Source organism: Fringilla coelebs (genome assembly GCF_963513975.1).
Source record: "Fringilla coelebs genome assembly, chromosome: 3".
NCBI classification, from domain to species: domain Eukaryota; kingdom Metazoa; phylum Chordata; class Aves; order Passeriformes; family Fringillidae; genus Fringilla; species Fringilla coelebs.
In genome coordinates this window covers 8,212,221-8,235,925 of record NC_140030.1, presented here as the reverse complement: position 1 = coordinate 8,235,925, position 23,705 = coordinate 8,212,221, and the positions used below count along the sequence as shown (strand labels likewise).

Here is a 23,705-nt window from a genome sequence, read left to right as displayed (position 1 = left end):
AATCAGTGCTTCCCTGTGTTATTGAAGAGACCTGATTACCCCAGAAGTGTGGCCCTGGGAGGCATGGCCAGCTGTGGTGGTCAGCCTGGATGGTCCCATGCTGAGGTGCTCTGGGAGGTCGGTGTCCTGTCCCTGAGGAGAGACTCAGGCAGCTTTAGCTGTGGAAAAGTGGAGCTGTGGTGCACACTGGGCATTTTACACTAAAATTCACTTAAATAAAGATTGGAAAGCCAGTCCTGTTTTAATTTAGAAGAGGAAGGAAGTCCTTTACTCTTACATTTACATTTTTCTTTAGCTTCCAGTTTGTAAAATGAAAGAATAATTTAGAGGTTCAGAGGATTTCCATGAAGTATGAAATAACTGAGCCACTGCTGCATTTGGGGTCTTGAAGACAGTCAGGGAACTACAATTGAGGCCATTAAGGTCATCTGATTTTGTCTCAGCAAAATCCAGTGGGTTTTGATGTTTAGCAACTTGGTAAAGAATGCTTTTTCAAGGGAAAAAAGGAGTAATTTATTCAGGAATTTAAGTCCTGGGCTTTATGTCTGACCCTTGGGAATGGTTTTACAACAGCTCACCGTCTCTCTGGTTTTGAGTGCCTCTGAGAATGATGTAGGCTCTTGATCTAGCCAACTTGCCTGTATCTTTATATTAAAGTTGCATTTCTTATGATTGTGGATTTAATTTAATGCAAACGGAATTGTGTCTAGGTGACATGATCAGACTGTGTTATGCAAACTCTTACATTATGACATTCCTCTCACACTAACTAAAAGCTTTGTTGCAACATATTAATATAGAAGGGGTTATTTGTTTTGCTAGTAATAAAGGCTGTATATTTGCTGTTTAGAAGTAGTAATAACGTTGACTTTTACACAACCTTGGGGAGAAAGTCGCGTTATATATTTATTTTTGAAGAGTTAAAAATTAAAAATGCATCTTGTGTATGTTCAGCTGAGACGAGAGCGAAGGAGAGTACATACAAATTCCATCAAATACAATTAGCATAATCAGAGGCTGGATGAGAGCCACAAATGATTGCACAAGGGGAAAAGAAGTAGTTCCTGGGATCTTGGTACATTGCCTGAAGCTGAAAGGGACACAAAGCAGTAGGAACTATTTTTACCCAAGGGCAATTTTTGCTGATACTGCCCTTGCAAGCAGCTCTTATTTTATTATTTTTATAGATTCTTTTTCTGCCTTAAATTTGTATACTGAATTATCCATGAGGATAAATGTCAGAGTGGATTAAGATTAAATTAGGAACTAGATACTTCAAAACAAAAAATATCCCTCCTTCCTATGTACTCCCTTTAGTTTAGTCTAGGTCTTTTGCAGGGGGACAAAGTTGGCTTTTTTCCCTGTAGATGCACTAGGCTGCAGCTACATAGACTGTATTTTCCTTTGAATCTTTTTACATTCAGTTTTTCTACACAGATAATTTAACTTCCAGTATCCCATCTTCCTTGGTTTAGGTCATCATTCTCTTCATGGAGTTCCTGAATTTCTTTCTTCTGCTTGTAATATAGCTGGGTGATGTTCTTTGTCATTTTTTTTCCCTTTTTCCCTCTGGTTCTGCTGCAGTGCACACAGGGGCACAGTCAGAGAGTTTACAATGGCTCCTACCATCCGGAGAGTGATGAGTAATTTAGACCACTTGTTATCCAGGGCTGCCAGACTCCAGCTTCTAACAGAGCCGACAGAGAAAAGTAGGCATGACACCAAAATTAGGTACCTGTATTACACTGTTTAGCTGCTGCCCCTAGGTCTTACCAAGTTAGTTATAATAACCCTATTGATGTTAGTGGATGAAAGCTCAGTCTTAAAAAATTCCCTCCATGTTGTACACAGAAGTTTTGCCTATCTGCAAGACAATCTTTTTCCTCCCTGCTTCTTTTTTCCCTGAACCAGTGGTTTTTTTCTGTCATTTTGTGTTTCATCTCTTGTCTTCTCATCATGCTCACCTCCTTTCCACTCCCTGTGACACATGCAAATGTTCCAGAATACATTCATGCACTTGTACTTTATTAGTCTTTCTCAGATGCATACTTTTCTGGGTTTTATTTTTTGCTGGGCTTGTTTTGTTTGGCACTCTTTTTACATTTTAATGCGAAATATGCTTAAGGGTGTCTATTTAAAACTGCAGTTGTTTAAACACTCCACATGGTCCCTTTGGGAAGGCAGAGGAGTGCAGGGAATGCAGACAAAGGTAACTGATGATGACTTGTATCTAGCCCACCTTCTTTTGTCCACAAAACTGTTTACAGCATTGATCTGACCAGTTTCTGGCTCAGAGCAGCTTCCAACAGTTGCTTAGTCTTTAAAATGGTTTTTAAAAAACATTAAACCTCAGTGCTTTCTCTCACTTTGTGCAGAGATCTTCCCCAAGAAAAATTCTAATGGGAAGGAGTTGGTCAGTTGAGCACTACCAAGATGTTTTTGAGAAGCAAGACTGGAAGGACATACAGCTGGAAATAGAGCTCTCTTCCCATCAGGGAAACGTCTGTTTTCTGAATATAGAAAAGATTTGGGGAGGTTTTTAGATACACCATTCTTTCCCTCTGGTACTCTTCCAGTTCAGATAATGCTACTGATGTCCCTGGGCTTATAGCTCAAGGTAAGATGCTGTGCTGGGTTGTGACAGCTTTTCCAGACATGGAAATGTCACAAGTTTAAAACCTCCCATTTTAGACCCTATACAGCTGTAAACAGGAATTTTATTCCACTGAGAAAGGCAGGTTTTTCGTCTGCCGGTGGAGTTGGCTCTCCTGGCTAGTTCTGAAAGGGCTTGAACTCCTTCAAGCTTGGTATTGAAAAGCTTCAGACAATCACATTTTATAGCTACTTTACTTTTGTTAGTGAAATAAAAAAAAAAAAAAAGAAAACAAATTTGAGACCTACCTAGTTTAACCTTTGGTAAATAATTTCAATGTAAAAATTTACTCATGAAAGAGAAGGAAATTAAAATACGTCTCTAGATGACTAGTTCCAGAGGCAAATACATAATTTTTAAATAACAGCAACAAGAGTATCTTACACTTTTCACCTCTTTAAGAATCACAAAGCTTTTTAGGCAGCAACTGCTGTATAAAATGTGAACAGGGAAAGCTGTTTCCATGTGTCCAGTTTGGTGCTGAACGTGGCCATGAAGCAGCGTGGGACTGGATGAGAGGGCTCCTGCATCTCCTCAAAGCAAGAGGGGAATATTAGGTGGGCAGAAGTGTAATCACTGGAGTTGAAACTGGGCCAAGACAATGGGACTGACAACACATTCCTGAGAAATGTGCTCTTTGATCGTAAATATCTGTGAAGCAAGCTTGCCAACCATATTGATTTTGGCAGTGGATTATCACTGACAGCCAGGATCTGCTGCCCTCCTGCTTACAGCAGTGCCCTAATAGGTTTTTGGACAAGCAGCCAGGGTATATGGAGAGAACAACTCCCAGGATACATTCACCCCATCACAGATTCCCTGAGTGTGTTGGGTTGTCCCCTGGAGAAGTCCTGTACAGGTGTTTGGTGCCAGGACAGCAAGTCCTACACATTTGGGAAGTGCTGGCCCCACACGGAGCAGGTGCAGGTGCACTGTGGAATGTCCAACCCACTGGCATCAGCAGCTCTGTGCAGGTGCCCAGCTTCTGCTGAGGCTGATCTGGCTCTGCTCCCTTTCCATCATGAGCTTTGACCAGAACGAAGCGTGAGCAAAGCCTGACCTGCATGACAGCTTTTTTCCTTCAAACTCTGCATTTGGGAGACAATTGGTGGCTTTACCAAATGTAAGACCTAGGTTTCAACAGCCAACACATGAGGTAGTGATGCTTACAAGCTGCTGGTACTTATGTTCTTAAATGAAATTGAGTATAGCTATGAGGAGCTGTTGTAAAATAATGAGATAAAACTTGAGAAAGTTTTATGATGCTGTTTGTCTTTGCATGTGAAATGCATAGAGATTGTGCCCTGATCCTCAACTGATAATTCCAAGTCCTACTGTAATACAAATAATAACCAGATATTTAGGATAGATTAGAATTTACTTTTGGATCCATTAGCATTTCAGTTAAATCTGACAAATGATTTAGAAAATCTATATGAATTCAAAGAGCCTGCTTATCATATTTTGTGACAGCTGGGTGAATACTTGACATCTTTGTGCTCTTAAAAGAACATATGCAAAGACTCAATTTAATTTGTAGGGTTGAGGGAATTTATTTGCCTAATTTTGAGCCCACTAGCACATGATGGATTTGAAAGTTCAGTTCTAACAGGAGTATAATTGGGTTCTCACTTCACTTAGACGAGAGCGTGATAGAAAGGGTGAAGAGAGAGACAGAGACACAAGGAAAATAAAGTAAGAAAATGAAACTGAGAATACTCTTGAAAAAATTGCGATGAGATTGAAAAAAGAATGTAGCAATGCACAGCGTGAGAAAAAGCCCGTACATAAAAATAAGTTACTCTTTAAGGGGACAGAAGAGACAAGATAATACATTCTTAATCATAGTGCCAAATGTCTTTTGCTGAGAAGAGCTGATGCTTTAAAATTTACTCACTGTCATAGCTGAAAACAAAGACAAAATATTAAGCCCCTTAAGTTGTGAGAAAGGAGAGTTGGATGTTTCTCTTAATACTTTCTTGAGTCAGTAAGTAAAGCAGCTCATCAAATGTTCAGTCTTGCTAGGAGAGTCCTTCAGCACAAATACCTGGTGCAAACAGTGAGCTGCAAGGAAAGGACACATGACCACGCCCATACAAACCAAATCCCATGCGTGAATTGCGTGAATATCTGCCGTGCTGACCGGCAGTTGTTGTCTCCTGTCTCCTGTGGTTTCATTTGGGATGAAGACCATTTCACACTCAGGTCAGCTACCACAGCACTCAGCTTGGTCTGTTCCCTGCATGCAAGCAAAGTCCTGGGGCCATCACAAGTGCCAGAGCGCTTTCAGGTGACTGGATGGGCTTGATGTCTGCTGGCAGTTACCAACAGAACATACTTAGTGATGGAAGTGGCACTGTACCAAGTGATAGTTGAAGGAGTCTTCCTGAACAGTTCTGAATACTTTCGTAAGAGACAAATATTTGGATTTGTAATTTAGATTTGAGCTGCTTACACCTGCTTTGCCTTTTGTTTTTGTTCAGACTACAGCAGCTCCTTTTCTTACCATTTTTGAAAGATGGGTGAACGCTCTGCTTTGGCCCCTAATGTGCACAGTGGGATCAGTGGCAGTGTAGGTGTCTTCTGTCTCTGTGCTGCTGAGGACTGCTGCCATGTGAGCAGCACATCCTGTCCAGTGTCCTTCCTCATCCTGTGCAGCGTGTGGGGCCAGGATTCACAAGCAGCACAGCGTGCCAGCATTCTAAAGTGCCTTTATTAACAGTCCTTAGGGAATACCTCTCTACATCCCTCATTTATCTATTAAGTGAATCTCTTAGCAGAAAAAGAGAGAGGAATTGAGTCTGGTTTCAGTCTAACTCAGCATTTATATTTTCCGAATTGCTTCCAAATGAGCTGGCTTCTGGTGTCCCCAGCCTTTCTTTTGCTTCACATGGGGCACAAAGTCCCTTTGCAGCTGGGCACTGACTGGTCCAGTTGAACCAGCCTGAGCCCCAGGCATTTGAAGGTAAATTTCTGTTCAGTGCTGTGGGACCTTGTCAGATGCTCGAGGTTCAGCTTAGTACACAGCAAATAGAAGTATTTCTCCTGTGATACTTGTATATACTTTCATTTTTAGGTAAGAACTACATTTCCAGCTGTATCACTGGCAACTTTCATTAACGCTCCTTGTTGAACAGTAGCTTTTTCATCTTTGTGCTTCACTAACGTTGTAGAATTAAATGGGTTTTTCTGTCTTTTTGATTGTACCCTGATATTCTGTCATGTTTTGATCTCTGTGTAGTGCACATAGACTGGAAAAACTCCTTGAGGTACAGACTCCTGGGGAAGGAGAGTATATGGGAATGTATTTTTTCTTTAGAGGGCAGAGCCCCACAGTCCTTTACTGTGGCAGAGCCCCACATACTATGCTGTGAAATAATAGCATTACTACTACTACTACTACTACTATTATTATTATTATTATTATTATTATTATTATTATTATTATTATTATTATTATTATTATTATATTTTATTTCTTCTACATTACCTTTGTAATACCTAGCAAACTCAATTTTTGTTTAAAGTATATTGAGAACTTCAGGTAAATAGAGGGAAATAGCAACCTACAGACACAGCAAATGGCCCAAACTACTAATACATTTCTGACTTTATACAGCAACTTTTCCTTAATCTGATCACTGGTTAATTTAATCCTGTTTCCTTTGATTGGATCCCCTGGAACCAAATAATTTGTATTGTGTTTTAGTCTGGTATTTCTGATCATTGTCTTTGTTAATTCGATCAGGATTGATTGAAGCAGTCATTGAAAGTAAATCATATAATTAATCAAATGCAGCCTTAGAAGAGCAGGCCCTCCGTGAGTCTGTTAGCTTTTACCTCTTGTTTTTCTTCCCCAGTATATGAAGCTTCTATTTTTTCTTTAAGATGATGAACTTTTTTATAGCATCCGCAGCTCAGTAGTACAAAGGGAAAGATATACAGATATATCAATGTGCATAGGCTTATTTAATTATTAATAGAATAGAATAGAATAGAATAGAATAGAATAGAATAGAATAGAATAGAATAGAATTAGTTGAGTCAGAAGGGACCTACAGTTATCATTCAGTCCAACTTCGTATCTCCTCTCAAACCATCTAAATGTCACAAATTCTGTGACCCTTTCTGAGACAGGCATATTTGCTGGAAGATCTTGCTTAATGGCTCAACTTTCTTGCTAACGCAGTGATTTTAAGAAGTTCAGTATGTGATCTATGTTTGAATTTGGCACAGAATCATCACTAAACATGAAAAACAAGATAGGGCTCTGTCCTTTATTCTGATAACATCTGGAAAATCTGGTGCAGTCAGTGTTACTGTCTGAAGCTAACAGTCACTCCAAAAACTGTTACGGATAGAAAAGAGATTTTGGATTCTCAACAAAGATAATTTTGATTTCCACCTGTTGTGTGGAAAGCATACCTATTGGGTTTTTTCAGAGTAGGTGTGTGGTCCCATTTTGCTTCTTCTCTCACACTGATCAATAGCTGTGACCAAAGTTGGCCATTTTGATCTGCACTGTTTGATATTTATAGATTTGTGTTCTAACTGAACCTTTATTACAACAAACCAAGGCTCAGTTTGTATTCTGGAGGCAAAGGTTGTACAAGAACAGCTAGAGCTCCCCTTGCTCTTCTGTAAGCCCCAGCAAGTTCAGCAGGGGCCAGGCCGCCCGCCTCCTCAGGGGTGTTACCTGCAGTGACCGCAGGCTGGCCTCCCTGGCAGCCCATCGGGGGGAATACGAGGGCACTGTCTGCCCTGCACCCATCCTAGCAGGAATAGCAGCTTCTGGTGGACCATGACCTGCAACAGTGGAGGAGGAGAATTAGGAAGATCAGATAACGACTTGCTGTTGTAGGTGAGGTATCCCTACCAAAGGTCATTTAATTTTAGCTTGTCCTTCCCTTCATGGCTTACAGAACTAACCTGTGTTATTTAGTGCTCACAATAACCCTTCTTTCTCTCCCTGTCACCTTGACATTTCTTGAGTGGGAGATTATTTTTAGAGGTGGTTTACTTTGTGTTAACTTCCTGGGAGCAAAGAGAGTGTGAGGTTTTATGCTTTTAGTAACATGAATTTTCTTTTAAAGATACATAAGAGGGGATTTTCAAAAGCAGAAAAGTCTTTGGTCAAACTCACATCCTTGCTGGATTTCCTCTTCTTAATTAGTCCAATGGCTCAAACTGGATGCTTAAAATAATTTAATCTTAAAAGAATAAAAAGTAAAGGAATGTAAATCAATGAAGGAAATGTAAGTAGAGCTTAATCTTGATGGTACCCATTTATCCTTGGATGACAAAAGAGTGTTTAGCATCACGAGTTGCTGTGAGCAGAGTAATACTAAAGGATCATCCGATTCACACCCAAAATGAGAATGAGGTGTCTGGAAAAAAATGTGCGGCGATGTAGCACAGTTCTGACAGGCGTACCAGTAATGCTAGACCAAGCTATATCATTATCAGTTTTGCTTTAAATCATGTGGCTGTGGACAGCAAAGTATGTCTAATAGCCATTTGGTAGATTTATATCTTGAGATGCAATGTGTTTGCCATAAATCTTTCAGAAGGATGGCGGTTGAGGCACCTGAGGCAGTCATGCTAGTCCACGAATGCGTTCTGCTGAAAGAAAACAGGAGAACTGGGCCGCTTCCTATTGGTAGCATGGAGATACAGACACAAAACAAGCAGGAATGCTTTGATATAAAACCTGCAGAACAGAAGAATTGAAGAAAACAGTGACTGTGTTTCCAGCAAAACCATATATTAGCAGTCTGTTGTAAATCAAATTAAATGTCCGCCGCACTGCCTGATCGTGCACTGAAGTTCTTGTGTTATTAAAGCTCTGAATCTGAATGGAAATAGGGTTGTATCTTGAGACCTCATTCCCAAAAAGCATCTGCCAGTCACGTCTGGTCAAAACAGCTTGGGGAATGTTTACATTCTTTTAGGAACCAATGGGATATTGATGGGCTCGAGCTGGTTTTGCACAAACTTGTTTGAATCTTAAAGGGCATTTTCATCTGTCTGCACAGAGGAAAATGCTTTTATAGCAGAGGAAAAAGGTTTTAATAAGAACCATTGAAATCTGTGATTTTGGGTTAAAAGGGAATGCAGTATATTACTGTAGTATTTTTCACTGTGAAATACATTTGTGTTTCCTCTACACAAAAAAAAAATTAACAGGACCAGAGGAATTACAAGAATACCCAGAATTTTAGATGTTATCTTGGATGTAGAAAAAGAGATGGATTATTAAAATGTATTTCTCTCTATTCTGAGAGAAATAGCACTCTAATACTGTTTTTCACATCTTAATTTTTGTGCCTGCATAACTTACCTTCATAAGATGCTCTTAATTGAACATTTCAATAGAATTTGAATAAAGTCTAATATGTCTGGGATTCCTCCTCCACTTCTTAAAATATGATGTGAAATTTATTAGTCTTAATGTACATATCCCAGAGCTAATTGTTTTATCTTGTAAATCAGTTTCTCATCCTTTTTATGGCTTTTACTTTCAGATATAAAAAATTAAATAAATTCTTGATTGAAAAGTCTTTTTTGTTTTGCAGTACCAAAAGGGGGAGGGGGTCAGCTTTGTAAGTGCAAAAGGATTTTTAGTTCTTTTTTTAATTATTTACAAATGCTGAATTAAAGGACAGCACAGTTTAAATTATGCATTAAATTAGCATGTTACTGATGGAAGACACTCAACGAAAGTTGAAATTTTTTAATTGCTGTGATCCAAATTCAGCCACAATTTAATAGCTTAATTGGTGTTGATGAACTTAAGGCAGCGATAAACCCCAACCTATAGGCTTATTTTTCTCTTTGCTGTGAAAGGTAAGCATGCTATTTCTACAGTACTGTCTGTCCTTTTGTTTGAGAGTTGACTGAGTATACTTTGATCCTTTTTTTAGAAAAAGAATTCTCTGTTCTCCCTTAAAGAAAGCTTCCTGAGACCTGGATCAGATTATGGAAACTAAAGTGAGCACACAAAAGTGCTTGTTAGAAAGTGAAATATATGTGCAAACTAAATGTGCCCTTGATGATAGCCTTATTGATCAAACCAAGTTAATAAATCACTAATATCATGCAGCACTGTTCAACACTCACAGGCTTATATTGGTTTTCTTTTTTTTTCCCCTTTCTTTTTATGTGCCTGCTGCGTAGGCAGAGAACATGCACTTTCCTGCCACGGACTGTGTACTACAATTGAAATACTGAGTTCAGAGGGCTTGAATGTAAAATGTCGGCATCCAATACAAGAAAAAGGAACTTTTATAGCAGTAACTTACTGCTGGGATTGGGGCATTTTACTTCTTAAGTATTCTTCTCTTTCTTTCTAATTCTTCAGACCCTCATCCAGCATGAAATTTGGGGTCCTGTTTGGATAATTAAAAGAATCCATGGGAAATTTGGCATGAAAATGCCATATGGAGTAACTTCTGAACCTAGCAATGTCCAGCATTTGCATTCAAGATAAATGTTTAGTTTTCAAGAAGTCTGCCTTTAGGTTCTTCTTCAGTAGCTCTGCCAGTACATAAGGGCAACATCCTTTGTGCACCCTTGGGATTCTGGTCTGACAAGCACTTACTCCATTACTGCCCATACTTCCTTAAGCCCTCTGACAAAAAGCACTTAAGATGAACTGGATTTATGTGCCCGTGCCATGGGATGCCTGCAGGATCTCTGAGAGCCCTCTCGTGTTGTGCAGTGCATGTTCTCTGTAGCTGCCGCGTTGTTCCTGGTGCCGCGCGTTTTCTCCTCCGTCGTGAGATGATTTTGCGTTCGTAGCTTTGCTCTGATTTGGGGTTGATCTGCATGCAGACCGTGTTAGTAGAGGAGGTTCTGCTCAGGCTAAAGTGGGGCTTCTGTGCTCGAACCCAGTGTCGTGCGCTGATGTCCCTGGTGTCCTGGAGCAGCAAGTGCCGCAGCCGGGACCTTGGTTCGATACCTCAGCTCCGTTCCCTGATGTTCTCGCTGAGAAATGAAGGCAGCTGGGTGAGTACCTGAGCCTCTGCTGGTGCAATTTGCCAAGACAGAATACAAAGTAGCATTTATGAAGCACTTATTGTCATTTCATGGTCCTGCATTCATTCCTAGCTAATGACTGGAGCACTGGTGTGAGAGCGGTGGTTATACTGGGCAGTCAGCCACCAGAAAGAAGTAGACACCACCTGTGGTCAATTCACAACCCTTTTCTATCCCATCTTTCTCTGTTCTTTTCCATAATTTCATTCCTTCTCTTTCCTTCACAAATCTGCAGGTAATGTGGATGGTGAGCCTTAGAAAAGGTTGATGAGACAGAAGCGGCTGACCCTTTCCCAGTATGGAGTTATCTTCCATTGCATTGTCAAAGCTAGGGAATTTGGGCTTTCTTATTTATCAGAGTAGCCAAGGCTCAGTCCAGGAAAGTTGGGGTTTATTTTGGTGGTGGGAAGAAGCTGAACATGCTCATACATGTGCCTTCTTATCAGCTCACAAACTGAGAAGTTCTGCTCTGCATGGAGCCAGGATCAGGGCTGGGTAAAGGTACTGATGCTGTGGTGGTCTGGAACTCGTGTGAATATGTGGAATGCACCTCACTCAAGAGAGAAGCAGCAATATGTTTCATTAGTTCGATAAATTCAGTGGAATTTAACAAATTGTAACAGTTGTTTAACTTAAGAAAGGTTGTGTAAGTTTGATGGTGAAGTTCACGTTTTTAATTACTGCATGGAAGAAGGGCACAAATGCAGACTGAGTTAGAATCAAGTTAGAATGTTTTGCACAGAGACTGGAGATGTAAAATGGTAAGGAAGACTCTGCCGATGAGTCATGAGGTACAGAGTGGTGGAACTTAAGTGCAGCCAGGTCCAGTCTGAGTCTCAGACAAAAGCCTATATCTAATGAAAGAAATAAAAAGAGTGAGGGAGAGCCTTCTATTGAGTCACAAGGTTCAGAGTGGACCCGCTTGCATTCTAAACTCATTACAGAGCCTTTGTGCAGTTAGGCCCAGTCAAGGTTTCAGACTTGGACAAGGGATATAGCTAATGGAATGATCTATAATAAGTTGATAATAATTAATATTGAGTAGCTACATGAATTAGTAATGTTTCATTAGTATTAATTTAGGTTCCTGACAGATCAGCCATTGGTTAAAGGTCTCGCTGTCTCAAGGAGCCTTCTTGAGAGTTGTCCCAGCTGAAGGAAGGATCATCACAATGCAACCAGGCTGCCTGGCCAGAAGAGCTCAAGAAGGCTCACTTGGGCTGTCAGATTTCTGGAATAAAGTGGTTGGGTTATAGTCCAGTTGCATGTGATGGAAAAGGTATGCATGACTCTCCTTGTACCGACAAATTTTTTTGCTCCTTGATTAATTAGTCTTGGAAAAGCCACCAGCTATTCATGTGTTAACCTCATGATCAGTGTTCCAAGCTCTTTGTGCATTGATGCTCACTCTGTCACTGTTTCCTTCATGGTTTTTCAGAGAACAAGTTGAAACTAGAGAGGTTCTTGGCCTGGACATGGGTCAGACCTTTACTTCCTTTGCAGCCTGTACCAAACTACCCCAGTTTGGTCAAGGGGTGGAATGCATCCATCACAGGGATGTGGGCCCGCTGCACTCATGGGTTTTTCCAAGCCTGTGTCATTAACCTCGAGGCGGGGAGTGTTTTTAAATCTGCTGCAAAGCAAGGATTTTACCCCACTGCTGAGCCTTCTGTCTCTGAATTCTCTGCCATGGTGCTCTGGAGCTCACCCTGACTGGTGGCTCCTCACTGAATGGTGTTTATGGAGTCTAAGTATTGAATTATTCTGTCTGCTCAAGAGGGAACTTAGACTTCTTTTGTCTTTTATGCAGGGTAGTAACATTTTTCCTATGAGTTAACTGTATTACTCTCTTTCTTGCGGCTCCCACATTAGTTTTGGGAAGAGAAAAACAACTCTGTGTCATCGCAGAATTGCCTGGTGATGGGAACTGTAAGGTAGATGAGTTCTTCTCTCCACCCATGAGCAAGTCCTTGAATGAGGTTTTACTGCAGAACTTTTCTTTCTGTTCCTCTTATATGCTGGCCTGTCAATATCTCTTAGGTTTTTAATATGTTACAGTACATTTGTCTCTTAAAACAACAGTTTAATTTCTGTAGCCCAGCCACACAGCCAGCGCTAGGGAGATATTGCTGTCATCAGTGCATCTTTAAAAGCTCTGCTTCCATCCTTAAGAGCTATTTTGGCCATGGACTAAACTCAGAAATATACTTGGGTCCTGTCCAGCGCCATGTAGGAATTTGCTCCATATAAAGATTTATCCCTGTATGGTCAGATTTTACATGCACACCTACAAATAATACCGGTTTCATGCAATATTTAACAGTGTGAACTACAAATTAGACCATTAACTCTTAGGTGCAGAGACTACTAAACTTTTTAGAGCATCAGACACATTCAGACTTCAAACCCAACCAGGGCCACCAGTCATAACCAGTTAGAGGCATAGAGAACAGCTTTAAAAGGAATTCCCTCATTAAACTGGAGTTGCTTTTAGCCATGACAGGCCATACAACCTGAATCTGTGGGACGGAATGTTTGCCTCTGTGCATGCATGCACCTCAACCTTTTTATTTTCAATGGGAAGAGAAATAGACTGGGTTGCATATTGGATACATTATCTTGGTATTAAGCTGCCATTCCCAATCTCTTTTGGAAAATTGGAGCAGATATTCACTACTTCTCATCCATCACTTTAAATGAAGGCCTTATTAAAAGAATTTTGATTGCTGGGAATCACAAATAGTATCTCTCTTTCCAGATTAGTTCATTTTTGCTCATGAAACTGTTAGGTCTTAACACTCTGAGCCATAGCAGGATGTATGTCAGTGGTTCCACAAGCTCTGGGGAATTTGCTGAAATGTATTTGTAAGGCCTTTGCAGGAGTTGCTTGGTGGTGTTGAACCTGGGGAAGATTTTATTGGAATTTTTGTTGTTGGATTTTTGTGTTTGTTATGTTGGGTTTTTTAAGAGCATACTCTTTGATGCTGTTAGTACTACAACAGGTTTTATGTTTCTATTGATGTAAAAAAGGTCTTACTAGAATTTTAGATCTTATTTCATTACAGATTTGTAAAGCTTAGGACTTAAAAGTCAGACTTAGTTGTAGCTATGGCTCCTCAACACCTCAGAGTAGCTGTATACAGCCATGATGCTGTATAGACCAAATCACTAATTCCCAATCTTTAGCACCATCTGATGGCTGTGAACTCATGAACTTTCTTGTGGATATTCTGAAAAGCCCCATGAGTCTGAAGGTTTTAATGTTTTAATATAATAAGGTTCAGTGGACCAGCTGTACAACAATTACTGTTGCCTATGGGCCATGGTTTATGACTGCTTGAGCTGCAAAAAATTGACAGTCTGGCAACTTGTCTGTGTTAGTCTCATATAATTCCAGAATTGTTCTGTCTTGCTCTCTTCTGCCTGTACATCTGTATTGCAGTTAATTTCCTTAAAACTGGAAGACTGCTCCCTTCTGGAGTTCAAAGTGGCAGGTGGTGAAATGCAGACTTCAGCTGAACATTTTTATTGGTTCTTAATGGTGGCTTCAAACTAAAGAGGCAAAAAAATCCTGAGATTTTATTTTAGGGTACTCTATCCATGACAAAAAGCACAAACTAAACATTTTACCGGTGCTAGAAAGATGCTGATGATTCCTTAAGTAGTCTTTGTAGTCTGCCAGGAATTTCAGGCAATTAACTAGCCAATGCTGCTGTTGACTAGCCAGGTTTTAACAGACCTTTTAGAAACCTTTTGGTCTTTTAATGTAAATAGACTTTTGGCAAAGATGTATACCCAGTAGATTTTGTAATGCATTTCCTTTTTTCATGTGTTCCATGTTTAATTCAAACAAGCATCTGACATGAAAGCTAAAGATAAAAGTGTAACATAGTACAATTAGTTTCTGTGAAGTCTGCAGATCACTAATGGAACACAGCTCTTCCCCCTGCACAACTAGCATAATACAGGCCATTTTTTGGTCATTTGTGTTGTACATTAAAAGCATCAAATAGAGCATTGTCGTGGGCCTGAGCGAATGGACAGAAAGTTCCTTTGTTTGATAACGCTGGAAATAATTTCACTTTCCAGAGACGCAAATGGGTAATTGCTGCAATCAGATCAGAGACATACAGCACTTGTAATGTAACCCTTCATGTATTAAGAAAAATAAAGCAGAAATTAGATCAGAGACCAGAAGTATATATACATTTTAAAAGGAAGTTCAGTGAGCTGTTTCTCTTTTTCCGCCACCATTACTGTCTGTGTTTCATGGATGTGTGTTGTGATTTCATACCAACTGATCTCTGGCACTTTCTGATCAAATGAACACAAGTTCAGGAGTACAGTTTGAAAGCAACCTACTGGATTTGTATGTTTAAATCCACTGAGCCTCTAAGAAGTAGGGTTTGTGAGCACATTTAATGAAATAAAATCATGCATTTTGTGAAAGTGAAGGAGAAGCATTTATTGATAGCAAACTTGATAACTTATTCTTTTTTAATGCTCGAAGTATGGATTTAGATCTAGATGTGGCTGCCTACTCTGCCACTTTCACATTGTCTGGTATGGTGCTCTAGGGTTTTTGGAAAACAAGTTCCAAAATAAGCAACTGGATCTTTGTAGAATTTAGCAGAGCTGTACTTCTTTCTTTACCCATTCTGGACAGAAAATACAAGTTCTTTTAAAATTGTAGCATGTGTGTCATTCTGTATTATTTAAGGTAGAGGAATATTTTTTTTTCCTTATTTTATGTCTTGACAATGCCTCACAGTAACGATAAGTGTATATTTCAAACCCATTGGTGAGACCCAGTTCATACAACATAGAAACACAACACACAGATGCCACAAGTGGAACACACAGGGTATGATTTGAGTCATCAATCCTCCTTTTGGTTCCTAAAAATGTCCATTTCTCTATATTGCATTTGCATTTTTTTAAAGCTTTGCTTTGGAATAAATATTGGTATTTCTGGGTAAAGTATTTAGCTGATATATAGGCAGAGAATGGTGGTGGGTCTTTATTTATTTATTTATTTATTTTTCTACTGCAGAGTGCTTTGGCTGATGTTAAACAGTTTAACTAGACTCAAAGGGATGCTGCTAACATGAACTGGTAAACCACCAGCAGTGTTATATCCTTTTGTGTCAAAGACCTTGTACAATGTAAAAGCTAAAGGTATTCAGATTAATCATTTTCTCAGGACAATTTATAAATAGAAAGCATTTCAAAACTGAGACTTATTTCTTCCCCTCCTGCCCTTTCTTCACCATGAATAGACCAGAGCTCCTAAAGCTCTTGACGGTCTGCATGTCCTCTCTTTATGTCTTTTCTGACTCATTTTATTTCAATTGCAGAAGTTATAGAGGTAGTCAGAATGGTGGGGACAGAAGTAAATAGCAGTCTAAAACCAGAATATCGTTGTCCTTGGTGCAAAGAAAATAGAAAATAAAATATCCAGAGAAATTACACTAAAAAAACCCAAAAAACATAACCCCTAAACTATGGAAAAGAATAAATTTATGAATTTTGAAAAAAGCAATTACAGGAAAAAAAATACTAAGAATCACATTTCCCTGTGAACCTCTGCATTTAACAAAGTAGAGCATTTTTAGTGGGGGCAATATTCCCATTGTGGCTTCTGGGAGCAAAGAGGGCAGGACAGCCAAACCTATGCCCTCTGTCAAGGTCTGCACACCCAACTCCTGACTCCAGGAGCCCACCAAGGATAAAGCTCAGGTAGAAAAGGGAGTGGGTGTGAGGAGAGATCAGAGGCTCTTGGGTGAAGGGGGGAACACTGGAGCAGGGCAGGTGTTTGTGGGGGTGCTGGTGGGGGAGAAGGGCGGGCAGGAGGAAGCAGGTGACTCCGGAGGATTTGAAGACAGGAAGAATGACAGATTGGCTTGGGGAAAGTGTGCATGTATTTGCAGAGGGCTTAAATGGGTTTGCTAATAACTTCCCTTCATGGGTTGATTGAGGTACTGGTGATGGGTGAACAGGCTCCTGGTGTTGACAGAGATTTCATTGGTACAGTGTGACCCAGGGCATTTATGGAGCTGCTGTACCCCCATCTCTGAGCTAAATTACTTCCCAGATGCGAGGCAAACAAGCAATCACTCAGACTGGTCTCCTGTTCTTTATGGCTTCACTCTTCAATACTCATTCAGCAATAGGCAGCTGGTTCCGTTTGCTTAGTTTAGAGGTTCTGACACCATAAAAACAAAACAAAACAAAAAACTTTTAATCTTCCTGCAATGAAATACACAGCAGACTTAAATAAATGAGACCTGTTGGAGCACCCTTGTTTTCTTACAAGCCTTTTCTCAGCAAAGGCATGATTGTTTGGGAAGGTCCCCTAAAATTGCAGCAGGGGTCTGGTGTAGCATTTAAATCCATGTGATAGTTTCTTCATCAAGAGATCTCTTTCAGATCATGTCTGCTTTGATGATTATTCAGCCCAAATCCTTCCCCTCCTTTACAGTTATTTTAACCTCTCTGAAGACCTGCCAACATACCCACTTTAGCAGCCAGTGATGTTATGCTTTTTTTATTGGCATTCAATTTCAAGGGTTGACAGACAGTAAATAGGAAGAGTTCTCTTTACTGTTCTACAGTAATTTGTCCTACAGTTGTAAATAAGTCTTTCTTGTTCTACCTCCTGCTAAACAAAACTCGCTATTTTTGGAAGAAATTGAGCAAACAGAAGATTGTTCCATTTTATGTAGCTGCCACTGAGTAGATATTACCATATCTGGGTTGTTGTTTGTTGGTTTTTTTTTTTTTATTTTTATGGCAAATGAAGTGACTTATTTCTGAAAATACTAGTTTGTTGTGGATTTTTTAAGGTAGACCTATTAAATTTCTAGAAGCATTTTTTTTAAATATATTGTATTTCCATACAGACATCTCATGCACACCAGGAGGACAGTCACAGAATCACAGAACTGTTAGGGCTGGAAGGGACCTCTGGAGATCATGTAGTCCAACCCCCAAATGAATGATATTTAAAGATCTTAGGATATGCTCTTGGACTGTAACAAACAAGCAAGCTACTAGTTATGAGGAACCATAATTAATCCCAATAGTCAAAACATTTTATTCTGTGTTTTTCTTTTTCTCTGGTAGACACCGTGCATTTCCAAGACTGAAAATCAGCCTCAAGGACTTGCAACAAGCGTCAGGTGGGGACAGACACCCATCAATCAGTCCACGCCCTGGGACACTGATGAGCCTCCATCTAAACAGATGAGGGAGAATGAAAACCCAGGTATGTCTCTAATCTTATTTGTAATTCTACCAGGGAAAATCGTTCAAAGCAAATTCAATGCACTATCTCCATTTACCTCTGTAAATTAGACTTCATTGTGAGCCCTTTCTTTATTCTTTAGCAGGGGTTTTCCCTCATTGTAAAGACCCCTCAAGTTTCTTCTGTGCCGGAGCTGATACAAATGTATTAAGATGCTGCAAGTTCATTAGAGTGGGTTTTTTTTTATCCTTCTCTGCCTTCACTGGAGGGAAAGGCACTCTGTAATACTTTAAGACTTCTTTTATGTCCAGAACTACCTGAAATGATTTCCAGCTTCCAGACACATATCATACATTGTGCTGCTATGCCAGACGCCTAATTACAATGTCTTTGTAGTGGCTGGAGCACCATTATTATACACACGGAGTGTTTGTCAGGGAGCCGTGAAAGCACAGCAGGGAAAGAGGTTAATTTTCTTGGAAGCGTGTGCTTAAGCTGCATAAAGTGCAAAATACATAAAACCGCAAACATGCCGCATGTCACCTGACGAGTATTTTAACAATTGTGCTCACATCGCTGCAGCAATTTTATGCACTTACTGCTTGGAAAGGGCTCCAGATCCCAACCTGCATTAGGTATTGTGCAGCGGGGCGTGTCGGTGCCATCCACGGGTGCGGGAGGGGAAGGATGAGGGTGTTGATGTCAGTTCTCCCCATGCCGAGCCCACCGCCATTGCCGGCCTTCCTTCGTGCCACAGGTGCAGCACCCTGGGTCACCACGGTGGCAGCGGGCAGCCAGCCCGCCCTCATCACGCACTCCTACGGGATGACACAGCCGCCCACCTTCAGCCCGGCCGCCAACGTCCAGGCCCCCGTCATCGGCGTCACACCCTCCCTCCCGCCGCACGTCACCCCCCAGCTCCCGCTGATGCCGGGCCACTACCAGCTCCAGCCGCAGCCCTCACAGCCCCTCAGCAACATGGTGGTCAACCTCCAGAGCCAGCCCTTGTACACCAACAGCCAGCCCCTCAGCATGTCCTCCATGAGCGGCGTGGGCCCAGTGGCCCACCCAGGCCCCGGGGCGGTGGGCAACGGCCACCTGGCCTGCCCCATGCTGCCGCCGCCGCCGCCGGCCCTGCCCTCGGCCGCCCTGCCCAGCAGCGCGCCCGCCACCAACGGGCAGGCGGCCGCCCCGCTGCCCCCCAACGCGGCCGCGGTGGGCGGCCCGGACAACACCAACGGGGTGCAGATGCTGCGGACGATCGGCGTGGGGAAGTACGAGTTCACGGACCCCTGGCACCCCAAAGGTAAGGCGGGCCGGCTCGGCCCCCTGGGGCGCGCAGCAGGGGCGGGCGGCGGCTGACCCTCGGCGTCCCTGCCGCTCTCTGTGGGCCCGCCGGCTACGGGGGCTGCCTACGCGCTTTTCTAAAATGCAAAGCTTTTGTGAGTTACTGACGACACAAAGCAGCGTGTTAACAGGAGGTACGACAGGCTGTGGGCGAAAAGCAGTGAAAAACAGCTTTCAGGCCCATCAGATAAGCTGGTGTTCCCAAGGGTAAAGCAGCCATCATCCCATGCCTCTCCCTGTGAAATATGCTCCATGTTTCCATCCACCCACTGTTCTCCTGGCTGCAGTTGTGCATCTGCCACAACAATGACCTCCCCCTTCAGCCCTTGTCTTCTCCCTGCTCTGGTAGGAGCTGAGGCCAAACCCAAGTCAAAGCTGACTGCAGCTGAACAGCCTAACTTGTTCCGCGTTAAGGGGAAAACTCTTCATTACCAGCTTCATTGGGCTCAAATGCTGCAAAACACATGACTGAATAGTCATGAGCGTTCTGAGAGGCTGACCTTTTCTGAGGAGCACTTTGTAAATGAGCCCATCTACCAGGTCACAGTGGAGTGTTGTTTCCGAGTGTCTTACCCCAGACACTTCAAAACTACCAATGCTCTGTGTTCCAAGTTTCTAATTGCATTTGGAGAGTTTCCCCTTCCTCCCTTACGAATCATGACTGGGCCACATGTACAGGTAAAGCAAAATGGAGCTTCCAAAAATATTAATGCAGACCTATCAGCAAAATCAATTAAATTGATTTTGTAAAAAAAACAGCACCTTCATTAAGTCTGTGATATATTATGTATGCATTTCTATTCAGACACAATCCATGTGTAAATTATTTATTTGCCACAAGCTATTAAGTTCTGTTGTGTAGCTCTGAATTAAAGACAAGGAATCTCTATTAAAAATGATTAGTCCAATAACTCTTCCTGCTCTTTACATAAATTTTACTTTGGTATGTGTAAACCCTTACCAAAGTTCCCTTGAAAAGGAGCTCAGAGACAATCTCAGCAGTACTTTTTTAAAACTAGATATTCGGATTGCTTTTAAGTTGCCAACTCCAAACCTCTATAGTGTGGGCTCTTGCTGGATAATGGGCTTCTGAATTTTTCTTTGAGCTCTCTCTAGATGGGCCTTAAATGACACTGGCCCAGTTGGATAGCCAAAAATTAACCAACAATTATAAGAGTATTGTTAATTCTTTCCTTCTGAAAAAGAAGAAAAAAGCCCAAAGTCCACAAAAGCAATTTGTCAAGTCACGTTTATAAGTTACAAACCATTGATTTTGTAGACGGAGAAAGGGGAGAGATTTATACTCTATCCTGGTAGACTGAGTTCTGCTGGATGTCTCTCTCCTCCATAGGAGCTATTTGTCTTCTAAGAGACATCATCTCCACTTTCCATAGCCACCTATCCCAATTTTCTGCACTGGGTACTCAGATGCATGATCAAATTAACGCAATTTAAAGGATTACTTGGTGTCACTGGAGACATGTGCAAATATACAATACAAGGGAAAACACATAAGCTTAAACCACTTTCTCGGCAGTAATTTGATCACATATCTGAGCCCTAGTGACACTAACCTAGTGAGACAAATGAGCATGTCAGTGACTGCACACTTGAGGTTAGGAATACTCCTAAATGCCTCGCATACTTAGGGCCAGCAGCATGAGCTGTTATTTACTCTTCCTCCATCAATTAACCTTCAGCAGATCTCTGGCTAGCAGATGAAGTAAACTTCAAATCAAAGCCTAAGTAAAAAGATCGTAAAATATTTAATCAGTCTTAAATATTTGATTTACAAATTCTTAGTCAGCCTTCTTGCTTAACCTGCTGTAAACCCTGGTCTAGCCTAATAGTCCGAGCCCCCCAGAGACCAGTCAGCCTAGGAGATGTTCATTAAGGTGCAGAGCAGAGTTCCTCACTGGAGGATGCCAGGCATGCCAGACCTAGATCTGCTCCTGTATTTGGAAATTCCTGTACCTAGGAGAAAGATCATTAGGACAATACTAAAGCACTATTTCTAATCCATGGCAATTGCTGACACATTAGCCATACTGTACCTCACAAACTGCAGGCTAGACAACTGTTTTTCCAGGGATTAGGGAGCTTCTCTGTGGCCACCAGCTATTGAGTTATTCCCATAGTGGTTAAAAGCAAACAAACAGAACAGAATGAAGCATGCATATACCAATGTCTCATAAGCAGGACTTATTTTATAGAGATAAAGTAATCCCTTCCTCTGTTTCCAACCTAAAAAGCCCTTACATCTAAAGCTGTAATTCTTCATGACACACCTGAAGTCAGAGAAGATATATGTTGGATTTGCTTGTTTTGAATGAGAGAGAAACAATCAGGAAAGAGGAGACAACTGGGTGCTGAACCAGACCTCAAAATCTCACTAGAATAAGATTCTTAATATAAACTCCGTGAGTTTCAATGTGGCTTGATTACCCAATTATTTTATGTTTTAGTTTCTGCCCTCAGGGATTTCAGTCTCGAAAGCCTGACTGATTTCACAGTCTTACATGGTAGATACCTTTCTGTCCAATAATGACTGGAAACTAGGAGACAGTATTAGGCTGTTCAAATATACAAGTTCAAACTAGTTCCCTACAAGTTTCATTTAAATATTCTCTCTCTTTCTTGGGAGCCTTGGCCAGTATTATAATAAGGGCCACTGCTAATGGCCTTGAGATCTATCTCATTATCCTGTGGAGCTCTGAATTATTATTTCACTTGACAATCCAGTCTTGTCCAGGTTTGAATAATTGCCCAACTATCCCTTAAGTAAAAGAACAGTTCTTTCTGGTTAATATGATAGGGTTTCTTATATTTTTAGACTTTCTTAGGGAGCTGATTTGAAACATTATGTTTTATTTCCCATAATTATCTTTCCTTTGGCTGTGTACATGTATGGGCCATTTTATACTGTGTTCATGCAGAACTAGGTTTCTTCCTCAGCTGTTTCTAAATACACATAAACAAAAAAGTTAAAGGCACTGCTGTCTTATTTGCAATAGGTCAAGAGATCTCACATGACTGAAAGAGTCATTTCCATGGCTCAGCAAAAAATGCATTTTGATAACAAGAAGCATTATATAAAACAGATATGTCATTCTCCAGTGTTACAGCTAATTTTTACCTAACTCCATTGAAACTATTTGTAAGAAAAATTGTGCATGGATTAGAGGATCTTCTTGGTCAGAATGGGATATGCTCTTTAAACAGAAAACTTTAACTACATGATCTATTTACTTAGTGAATTTGTAAAGTTGTTACATTAGACAGAAATAGAGTTTCAAAGGAATTACTGCTTTTAGCAATGTATGAAGAAATGTAGAGCTGCCTTGTGAAATGCATGGGGTCTTTTACCATACACAGTGAACAGGAGTTTTGGGTGGCATCTGCTTTGACCTGTAGTTTCCCTTTGGATAGGATTAATGCCAAATACTCGTAGCTGACTTCAAAACCCATGACACCTTAACACAGATATGTAACCAACTATTTTAGGACAGAACCAGCCCTTGTTTTCCATCCATGTCCTAAATCTTGCTCTATAAGCTAAAGTGCCAGAGCAGTTGATACAGCAGAATATTCAGAAACATAAAGATGTTAATTGTAAATGTATTCGGTGAAAGTCCACTGAAGTTCTCATAGCCAAATTTTTATGTGGCTTCTTCAGAAAATACAGAGTTGCAAAGAATATTCAAACTGATTTTCAGGATCTTCAGGCTACGTGATGTGGCCAGCACAAATTGTCACTTGTACAATGTGCCTGCAGGGAAGAGAGAAAATCATCCGTTCCATTTCTGACACAAGGTACCAGTGTCCTGTGCTATGGCACAGTGGCAGAGACCAATGTCAATGTGCCTGCCAATCCAGCTGAGCCATACATAGCAGAATTAATCGGTCTGATGAAGGACTGGAAGAGATTGGTTTCCTTGCAGAAACTGAGTAAGTGAGGTGTAGTCCTTGTCTGTCTCCTGGAGCAATATGCTTCCTGATATTCAAGACTTGTAAATCCAAAACTGAGCCCTTGGTGGACACCTGTGATATCATGTAGAACATAAACATTCCAGCTTGGACTCTGAGATCTATTACACATTTGGAAATACACTCCCTTCATAAATTTGATATACTTTGAAGCATAGTTTCTTACACAAAAAATGAGGAAAATATAGTACTTTATTGCAGTACTTACTCCTGCAGTGTAAAATTAACTATGGACATCATGGGGTTTCATTTGTGGATGTTAATAGAAAATACTGATGTTCGTTTCCATAGTATTTGTGTTCTATAATTCTTTGGTTTGCAGTCCTTAACTAGTGGGAAAAGAAAGCAGATGCTAATTAGTGTTCAGAGTGTAATGACTGTAGAAACATAACAATATCAGAAATAAAATCTGAATGTTAATCCTTGTAACACTAA

The 23,705-nt window shown here is 40.9% G+C and overlaps 1 protein-coding gene across 2 annotated transcripts in view; it reads left to right on the top strand.

The window, feature by feature from the left end:
* The window catches only part of KLHL29 (kelch like family member 29), a 388,615-nt gene that overhangs the window by 233,396 nt on the left and 131,514 nt on the right, over window positions 1–23,705 (top strand). For both annotated transcript variants that reach the window (XM_084202459.1, XM_084202460.1), the window contains 2 exons: window positions 17,816–17,957; window positions 18,694–19,242. In XM_084202459.1, coding sequence (XP_084058585.1) covers window positions 17,816–17,957; window positions 18,694–19,242 — 691 coding nt within the window. The remainder of the gene's footprint in view (window positions 1–17,815; window positions 17,958–18,693; window positions 19,243–23,705) is intronic.